Here is a 10,676-nt window from a genome sequence, read left to right as displayed (position 1 = left end):
AGATTTCTTATAAAAAATCCACTATTTTTGTAAAGCTGTTTAGCTATAAAAACTTACCCTAATGTGGATGATTTTTTTTCTTTTAGAGTTTTGGTTCCATTTTTAGAATTGTTATTTTAACTAAATTTAATAAATATTCAAATTGTGCTTTATTCAACCAAAAGTACTTTCTGAACATATTACCATCAAACAATATCGATAGTTATACTACTAGTTGTATATAATTCGTTGGTAGTCGCTTCAAGTTTCCTGCTTCAAAAATATAATATAAAAATATAACAACGAATCATTGTCTTCTTCTTCGTCGAACAGTACCTTGATAACTTGATTTGCTATTACAATGAAGTTGTGGGTAGCGATATCATATGATACGGTGAGATTTCTTTCTTCAAAATGCGTTTCCAAATATTTTTAATTTATTTGGGCTAATTTCAAATGAAAAGAATGGACTCGTACTTATAATGGCAATATTTTGGTTTTACCATATTCTCCTGACCTGAATGATACAGAAAATGTGTGGGGATTGCCTGGAGTTTATGAGTCGGGCAGACAATATGAAACAAAAATAGTCTTCATTGGAAGAATTAGAGAAACGTGGGTTGGAATTATTTTCGAAATAAAGGAAGATATACTGTTTATCAAATCTTTATTACTAGTAAATTATTCACGAGTGTATGATAGAGGTTATTATTCACGAGGTGAAGCATAAATGATCGAGTGAATAATAACTCATTATATACGAAACTATACTTTATCTACGACTATTAAATATTGTTGTTGAAGTTTTTTTGTTGGAAAATTTTGTTACACTATTAGAAATACTATTATTATATACTAAGAAATTTTCCATAAAATATATTACTGTTCTTTCAAAGACAGTACATAGTTTTAGAAAATTGTAATAATAATATATCCAAGATAATTCAAACAAAAATCTATGTATTAGTTTGACAAATACTGGGTATCTAATTTTACAATACGATGGTATTTATCTATAGTTATTAATAATCTCTGTTGCCAGTTCAAAATTTTAATACTTTCCTTTACTTTTCCAGCAATAAATTTGATCATGCAGCTTCTTTAATATCTGGTGGTGTTGAAAAAAATTCACTTTCATTTCCTATATCCATCTTTAGTTGGTTTTCAAACATAATTTTACATAAAACATTAAAACACTCAAAAATCTAAACACACAATAGTGTTGATAGTTTTCAGACAAATTTATTTTGTTTCAAAAGCTGTTTCAATTCATAAATTGTTTCACACACCATGGAACGTTGAGAAACAGATATACGTCAAACACATGAATCTGACAGCTGACAGCTCAGTGTTAATGTTCTATACCCTCAAAATGGAGGTCCCGGAATCTGGTTTAGGAAAATTTACTTATTTAACTTTTCATCTGTACAGAACAATATTGAAAATATTTAGTAATGTTTTACATGCTTAATCTATAAGAACCGATTTTTTGTAACCAAATAATATAATATAGCAAAATCAAGGAAGCCTGTGACAGCAGTGATTAATGGCTATTATTAAGGTCTAGAGTGTAATGGGTATATTATACAACAGTCGTAGATAAAATACTATTTATACACTTTAAAAATACTAATTATCAATGACTTTTCTATTCAACTGAGAGTTAGTATTACAACTCTTAATAATCATTTATTCTGTTAAAAGTGAATAATAGTGCAATTATCTTACATTTTCTATCTAAGAAAGAAATTAGATTAATTTTTCCCCCAAATTGTTGCCAGTAATTAACATATACAAGAACTTGTTTGGCATCCAATTTTATTGGTCGAATCATTTCTCGTGTTATTTTTTTTCAAAAGAAAATATGAAATCCATGATAAATATGAAAATTTAATAGCGGCAATTTTCAAATATGTGGAAAATATAACGGTAACGTGTTACTAGAAGATAAATCGTGGTAACCATATACGGAAGCAGCTCTTAATATGGGACTATGATGTAGATTGCTCTGTAGTGTGGAATAAGGCAGTAATGGTGGAAGATATTCTCTTGGATGATTACTGTTGTTTTCGAATGATGGGAATTCTTCGGGTACTTGCAAACGAGTCTCCGATATTCTAATGGAATCTTGATAGGTTGAAGATATCCTTTCTGAAGATGGCAGAGTAAACGATAGCGTGTAGGGTTGGTGTGCTCCGTTCTGCTGAGGTACAGGAGGATAAGTAGGCAGCGCATACGGATTTTCTGAAAATAGCAATATTTCTAATCAAATAATCGAAAATATTAGGAAAAAATGCGAATAATGATAATGGTACGAATAATATTTGAATAGTGCCTACATATTTGCACAGATATGTACAAGAATATAGAAAAAATTATATTTTTTTCTATATATTTGTGAAGAAATACTTATTTTTCTCTCAGGTAAAAATGAATTTTAAATACTTTCCTTCTTTTCTTCAAATTAAAATTTGGTAATATTCTGCGTCATCTGTACATAAAACAAGGAGACGTTGATATAATATCTAATGTACTATCTATTCTACGAGGACGGTCCCATAAGTACTTGGCCTGACCTAGAGGTGGCGGTGGTTGCTTGAGAAATACTACTGTATTAAAAAGTACACAACCTAGTGACAAGTTTGAAGATGCCACGTTGTTTAGTATTTGTTCGACAGCCATCAATAGAGAACGTTTTCAGTGAATTTCATCGAAAAAATGGATTATCGTTATGTGATATAATACTTTTATTTGAAAGGCCTTAGCCCAACCAATATAAAAGCGGAACTAGATTCTAATCTGGGTGAGACTGCTCCTTCGTTATTAATAATAAAATATTGGGGAGTAGAGTTCAAACTAGGCACAGATCAGCATCGCAGTGGTTGACCAAAAGAGGTAACGACGAGAAAATCCACAAAACAGTAGTGGATGATCGTCGAGTGTAAGTGCGCGAGCTAGCAGACATAGTAGACATTTCAAAAAGTGCGGATCAAAACAGCGTCATGAAGATATTTCCATAGAGTATTGGACAATGTCATAACCATAGATGATACGTGGGTCCATCACGTCACACCCGAAACAAAAAAACAATCAAAACAATGGACTGAAAAGGAAGAACAGGCTCTAAAGAAGGCACAGAGCGTTCCAGAATTATGCAAACTTATTTCAACGTTTGAACGAAGAAATCAAGCAAAACGGCCGCATTTTGCTAAGAATTCAGTGTTGTTTCATCAAGAGAATGCACCAGCTCACATATCCGTTATTGCATTGGCCAAAATTGATGAATTAAAGTTTGAATTTAGCCCCCTCGGAATATTTTCTGTTCCCAGAATTGAAAAAATGGCTATTTTCCAGCAATGAAGAGTTGATGTCGCCATTAAATAGCTAGTTTTAGGAGCTTGACGATTAATATTATAAACAGGGTATCGAACTTATTGAACATCACTAGGAAAAGTGTATGGAGCTAAATGGAGATTACGTTATATTTGTGGCCAAGTACTTCTGAGACCATACTCGTATTTTCTCTAACTGATTATAAAGGAAGTGAAATTTGATAAAATTGGGACCTTTTTCTTATATATAAATAATGCTGATACTATACGAGTCGTTTTAAATTGGAAATCGGAGAATTGGAGAGTTTTATAAAATTATATACCTACTTTAGAGTTTTTTTGATTGATATTGAAAACAATTTCAGTGTTTTAAATACAGATCGACATTATACTTATATAACTGATTTTTAATTATTAATTTTCTTCAAAATAATGTTTTATAGTCTCGAATAAATTATTTCAATGAAAACATTCCCAATAAAGAGAATGAATCAACGAAACTGTACAACACACTAAACAAGACCATATTGGGACTTTTGACATTGACATATGAGTGAAAAAGGAGATGTACACTTGACCAATCTGACAAATTGTCAAAATCAGCTGATTCCCATAAACATACCCACCGTGGAGTAAACGCATGCGTTTGCCGTAAATTTTTGTGCGGTTTGTGAACTTATTTATTCGATTTTAGACCTAATTAGACACAGTTTTAGGCTTAGTGTAGGCAAACGTTAAATATAGTTTAAAACGAAAAGTTTGTCCTCCTACTTTTCAGCTGCCACTAGGTTATTACTTCATAACCTAGTCGTGTTTGATAAACTTGAACCCAACAGTGAGAATTTATGCTTATAAAACTCCTATAATGAATACAAGTGTTCTAAATTTTGTAATTTGTTTGAAAGATTACTTACAGATTAACCAACAAAAGAGCTAAAATACTTATTTTAGTTTCACTGAAACAATTCTAAAAAGTATCTATTGAGTTTTTTAACACCAGACAATGGAAAGCAATCGAACTATCAGAAAAAATCAAGGACTGCTAATACTGTTACAAAATTAAAAAATTAATTGTGTACCCCACGACGTAGATCAGCTGTTTTCTAGATTACATAAAGGAGCATTTGTCAAAATCAGCTGATACCCATTTTAAAGTACATTGTACACGAGTAAAATAATTCATTGTACAAATTTTTAGCTGCAGTATAGGTACAAGGCGTGGCAATTGAATAAAGAAAATTTGGTTATAAACGTCGTATTTACAAAAATTTGTACATTTAATTTAAGATAGGTTAACCACTGGAGGGTAACCACGCATAATTTCACCGTTCCTTCCACTTTTGGTAGCAAGCCCGGAAGCCTGCCGATGTTAACGTCTTTGAAATCACCATCTTCTGCTGGTAATGGACTCAATCGATCCATACCGTATCCCTTCCATTGACACTTCCATTTTAGGGATTGGCCAGAAGTTTGTCGCAGCCAGATCTGGACTATACGGAGGGTGTTGTGGCATTGCAATGTGTCTACTAGGCCAAAGTTACTAAATTCTTATCGACAGATGCGCTAGCGCGCTCTCGAGGTGAGGAATCCACCCGTGCTTTGGCCTCACACGTATAATTCGGGCACAGAGCTGAACGGACTAACACTCGTCAACGCTCAACATTTTCTGCAGTGCGCACTGTGTATCAGCTCTCTGGTTATTTTTCACCGACATTTGTTCACTTTTAGCGGCACTAATTTTACTTAAACGCAATGTACAGAAGTTCCACTTAGAAATTTTTGTAGCATGAATCATAATAGCGAAAGAGTTCAAATTTCTTCTATACGTTGAACAATCGTGTAACATCTCAGAGCTGCGAGTACACGCGAAGGGAATAAATTCTCGTTATTTAATTGATATGCCTCGTATATGTGTTGAAAACACGGTAATAATATGTTTTATACAGGATGAATGTAAAATAATTTACGTACTTCTGGATGTCACTAATTATTATTTGATTTTGATTGTTAACTAAAGCATCTTAATTGATTCTATGATTGCTCAGAAACTTAATTTTTTTATAACGTGAAACTAGTGTTTTGTTCGCTCGTCTGTAGCAGTGATATCTCCTTGCAGGAAGCATGTAGCGAGCATTTAATTCCTGTATAGCTGTCGGAACGAAATAAATTATGAGCATTATTAAGAAAAAATTAATCAAATTAACCAAAACGTGAATCGACGTCAATAAACATTATCTTCTTCTTCCTGTTGTGTATAGGCATCATTGCCTGTTTTTCTTCACGTCATTGCCTCTGCTCAGTCACCTGGGAGGTTGTCACTCCATCTTTTCCTAGGTCTTCCAATGCTTCTTTGTCCTGCTGGTGATTTGTCCCTTGATATTTTCACAATTCGTTCTTCCGTCATGCGGTCAATGTGCTCATTCCATTTTATCTTTCTATCCAGTACCCAGTCATTGATATTATCTATTCCGCATGTTCGTCTTATGTTTTCACTCCTTTCTCTATCCATTAGTGTTCTTCCCGCTATTCTTCGAACTATTTTCATTTCTGTAGTCTCCAATATCCGTTTCGTTTTAGAGGTCTCAGGTCGGGTCTCTGGTGCATAGGATAATATAGGTCTGATTGCGGTCTTGTAAATGCGGGCTTTTGCTTCAGTTCGAATGTATTTATTTCGCCAGATTGTGTCATTTAGGTATGCTGCTGCTCTTGAGGCTCTTGTAGCTTGGTTTCTTACTTCCGTCTCCACGTCCCCGTGTCCAGATATTTAAATTTCATTTCCATAGACATTATATCAACATAAAATGACAATGGCTTCAATGGACATCAATCATTTATGGTCATTTTCAATTCATACGCCAATTATTATGATAATTGTTAAGAAATAATGAGGACAAAATTATTAAATAAATGAAATTGTTGAGGTTTTTTCTTGTTTTATTTTTCATGAAAATTAAGATTTTTGTTGATATCCACTGATTGCTAACGGTAAGAAATGCTCTATAGTCTCTCAAGCCGAGAGTGCGACTTTGTTTCAGTAATATTCTAATAAATTCAACCATTGTGACTCTATTGTGTCAGAAGCTAGTTCGAAAAAAAAAAAAAATACATTGGTATTAGCAGTCCCAGACGCCAATTTAAATAGTTATAAATAATTTTAGTATATTTAATAGATCTTTTTATTGACATTATAATCATTTATTTGTTTGCGTTTTGTATTTTGTTATCACATTTTGCATATTTCAAACCATAGTACATAGTTTAGATAAGATGTAGCAATAAAAGATTGCTGATCATCATAATAGGTAATTTTTAATCGTCATAGGAAATGTTATCGTGTTATATCTTATCCAGTGGTTCTTTTTAATGTGGGATACAGGTCCGTATTTAAAAATCGATATTTTGATAGCACTGACAGAAGAATTTGTTGATTTAAAAGTAAGTGGTATGAAATATCAATTCAAAATGTGACAATTTTTTCAATTTAATATATTTAAACTATATGGAATCTACCATGACGTAAAGACTACAAAGTGTGCTATAGCGAACCAGCTGGAAAGTAGCAAATTAGAATTCGCTCCCAAAACGACGCGCCAATCTGGGAGCGAATTCTTATTGACTCTTTAGAGATTCGCAAAACGAGTCGAAAATGAGCCCTCGGGAAGAACACACCTTGTAGTCTTCACATAATGGAATCTACTGAGCACACTGCTTACTACCACCACTACATAACGTTCACAATGATATTTTCAGATGGGCGTTTTGATATCTGAGTTATCGTCTTCAAAGACCGATTCGATAAAGTGAACATTTACCTTTGATCTCTAAAGACGATAAATTGGTTATTGAAACGGGTGTGTAATTGTGAGTGTTGGTGTAGAGGTAATAGTGAATATTAAATAGTATGTCGTAATATCACGGTTGGTTTCAGAAATTTCCCATGATTTAAATGATATATTCTCTTATTTGTACAATTGGTTCTTTGGTCAATAACCCCAGCACACATTCAATAATCGCAATAAAGAAGTCAGTGTCGAATACGTAGTCCGCTTGGATAAAAGACCCAATTATTAGTAACTTATCAGTAAAAAAAGTTGACACAAAAATAGAAGAGTTGCATTGGCGGATGGAGAGAACATCCAAAGTCTCCTTGGAAAACGAAGTCCTAATTCACAAAACGATCATCAAACCTAAAGAGATGAGGCTGTACAACAGATCAAAATAGCTGAGTCCAAAATATATCGACCATGGTATGTATGGAAGTACACAAGTCCAATAGATCTGGATGTACCAATGAAGATAGAATGACAACAAAACCTTATGAACTCATCCAAAGCCACTAGGTACAAAAAACGACCAAAGAAAGTGTGGCCAATAGAGTTGACCTAAGGTATTTAAGGTATTAGAGGTTATCCCTGCATGTAAACCTTATTAGACGTTACCGATGATAGAGAAAATATTAACTTATACTTAGAATGAGATGAATATTCTTGTTATTGGTAATAAAATAATAAAATTTCAAAAAAAATGTACAACTTAAGGCCAAAAATACTAGCTTCTGTCAAATTCGTTATAGTAATTATTAATATTAATGAGTTTGACAATATATAATTGGTTCATTGGATGGTAGATGAATATGTTTAAGAAAAGGTTCGGATAAATAAAAATGTGATTCATCAATAAGACAACGCACTGGGTCCTTAGTCAAAATGTATAAAAGTGCAAAAAATATGGAATCATGTTTCAAAAAATTCTCACCATTTTGTCCATAAATATTTTTCTTCTCAATAAATTGTTGTTCTTGATGATTAGGAATTGAATTTTTTAGCATAATCTTGGATTTTCTACGAGGCCTATACTTATAATTAGGGTGCTCTAGCATATGCTGAGTCCTAAGACGTTTTGCTTCATCTATAAAAGGTCTTTTATCATATTCGGAAAGCTGCTTCCACTCAGCTCCCAAAAGTTTTGAGATTTCGGAATTATGTAATCGTGGATTTTCCTGGAATAATAAGAACAATAACTTGAAGTTTAAAGGGTATGTGTACATAATAATACAGATATTAACGATAAAGACGTATTCACTAGGGGTGTAATATACTTGCTGTCTGAAACTAAGTATCATATGTTTATGGTGACAGTCTATCTCTTAAAATTAAATTTGGACTAATTGAATAGATTGAATTGTTCCGAAGATTACCTATAAAATTTCTGCTAGAAAAGAAGATGCAAATTTGATCATTGACTATTATTGGAGGGGACAGAAGGTTTTTGTAATATATTATCACTTTCATACTGATATATTTTTACAAAATTGGTAACGGATGAGGTGACTAGTAGATATTAAAATGAAGAATAATGTATTGTGTAATAATTACCCCTACAATCAATTATGTAACAGAATATTGAAATGAGAAGTTTTAGAAAAATGGAGCCGAACCAGAAACGAAAATGACTAATAATCAGTAAAATATAGAAAAGAAACAGTTGGATTATGGCATTATAATGACGTAGACGTAACTTTGTAGACGTTGAAGGTACATAGAAGCATGTGAAAAGGCAAAAGGAGTAAAAAAGGATCGGTTGATTGGGTGAAATTAGTTCACCTCTGTAGTCGAAAGTACCCCTAGATATATTTCAGTTTTTCTTATCTTTCTTATCTAAATTCATACGACAAAATTCATTGTTCGTATTAAATTTAGATTGGTCTTTCCTATAACAAAATTTCCTAAGCCCACTCCTTAAAAGGTTGTGATTAAAATTGAATTTTTATTTTTTTCATGAAATTACTAGTGATCACTAAAGTTATAATTTTATTTTATAAGAATTAATTTTAAGAAAAATGTTTGATATGAAATAAAGTAATGTTGCTAATTTTACCCCCGTATAATAGAATTTTGAAGAAGTATCTATGGTCCCATGTCATTAACAAGAGGAAGAAAATGAGAGAATTTTAAGTTTCCAGCTTTACTGGAAAAAATAAGCACTCATTTTTTGTTACCACCTTTTGAGGGGGCTATGAATTTTGTCACATAAATTTAGAAACACCTTGTGTATATATAATATATTTTTTCTATTTTTTTATCGTATTGTACAAGGACTTTGAATTGAAATCTAAAACACCAAAAAACAAAAGAAGTAATATTATATATCAAGTGCTTTGTACTAATTGTGACGCTGTCTACATAGGGCAAACATCTCAGTATTTAGAAAATAGACTAAGAGGTCATCAATACAATAAAAAAATAGAACTGCAATGAAATATCAAAAAAAAAACATAAATTCAATTATAAAGATCCAAAAATTCTTGGAACGGAATCTAATACACGAAAAAGAGAATTTTTAGAAATGGTTTACATTCACAAGAACGTAAATTCTAATAAATTTCAAATATTTCAGATGTGGAAACTTATTTTGATGATGAAGGTGGTCTATAGATCAATACAAATAAGCAAATTGTCAGTGTCAATATCATATTTTGATAAAGACTTAAACAAAAGTCGAAACGTCAAAATTTATCTTTTTTTTAAAAACTATAAAAAAAATTTTGAAACAAAAGAGACCTAAAATCAAGAACATTTAGATGCATTAATATCTCAAAAGGTCTGAGAAATAAGAAAAGGAAAAAAAATATATATGGATATACAAATTATCAGTATAATATGATTTGAAAATTATTAAAAAAATTAATTTCTTTTAATATCGTGTTTATTAACAGTGGTCATTAACAGAACCTTATTACGGATAAAAAAATGTAAAAAGTTTTATATATATATATATATATACATATATAAAATAATATCATTACTATATAGCAAAATAATTTTTGAAATTAAATAAAGTATTAAGTGAATCAGAAAGTACTTACTTGGGAAATCCTTTTCCTTCGCATCTTAGACCATACCATGAACGCATTCATTGGCCTTTTAATATGTTCACTTTGAGGCGCCATGAAAATAGACTGCGTCGAGATACAAATTGATCGAATGGACGCTGCCTGCGTTTAACGCTGTGTAAACACTGATTTTAATCTCTTTGTGCAATTGACAATGACGTATTGTCCAATATCTATTGTCATACTGAAAAAATGCTTTTGTTAGAGATTGAATTGTGCATATAGTATGGTTATGTTCCGAACTTATTTACAATAATTATTATGTAACCTGTTTATATAGGCCGATGGATTAAATTGATTTTTGTGATTCTATGAGTTAATTTGTTCTAAGAAATTAAAATTGAGCTAAATAAAATTTGTGCGTGCGATAAAGCAGTTCTACTGAAATTTCTCATCTCGATTTCAAACAAAAAATTAAATGGAACTGAAAATATGAATTCAGACAAAATTTACAATGTTCATTAAGCTCGTTG

At 31.7% G+C, this 10,676-nt stretch overlaps 1 protein-coding gene across 1 annotated transcript; it reads right to left on the bottom strand.

Annotated features, from left to right (window-relative positions):
• Positions 1 to 629: 629 nt before the first annotated feature.
• LOC130450875 (sex-determining region Y protein-like) lies at positions 630 to 10,301 on the bottom strand. The gene is made up of 3 exons (XM_056789575.1): positions 10,177 to 10,301; positions 8,067 to 8,310; positions 630 to 2,223 (listed from the first exon to the last, which is right to left on the bottom strand). Exons 1-3 carry the CDS (start codon positions 10,258 to 10,260, stop codon positions 1,886 to 1,888), a joined length of 666 nt encoding a protein of 221 aa, XP_056645553.1. The 5' UTR covers positions 10,261 to 10,301; the 3' UTR covers positions 630 to 1,885.
• Between the last annotated feature and the right edge of the window lie 375 nt (positions 10,302 to 10,676).

Source organism: Diorhabda sublineata, chromosome X, assembly GCF_026230105.1.
Source record: "Diorhabda sublineata isolate icDioSubl1.1 chromosome X, icDioSubl1.1, whole genome shotgun sequence".
NCBI lineage: Eukaryota > Metazoa > Arthropoda > Insecta > Coleoptera > Chrysomelidae > Diorhabda > Diorhabda sublineata.
Note: the sequence above shows the minus strand (reverse complement) of the source record. Positions and strands in the feature narration are given on the sequence as shown.

What these genes read in the sequence shown, in the direction of transcription:
- LOC130450875 (XM_056789575.1), bottom strand. Translation starts at nt 10,260, where the DNA reads ATGGCGCCTCAAAGTGAACATATTAAAAGGCCAATGAATGCGTTCATG. An exon ending in GAAGGAAAAGGATTTCCCAA is followed by an intron (nt 8,311 to 10,176) that starts GTAAGTACTTTC and finishes TTATTATTCCAG; the next exon opens with GAAAATCCACGATTACATAA. An exon ending in AAATATTTATGGACAAAATG is followed by an intron (nt 2,224 to 8,066) that starts GTGAGAATTTTT and finishes TGCTATTTTCAG; the next exon opens with AAAATCCGTATGCGCTGCCT.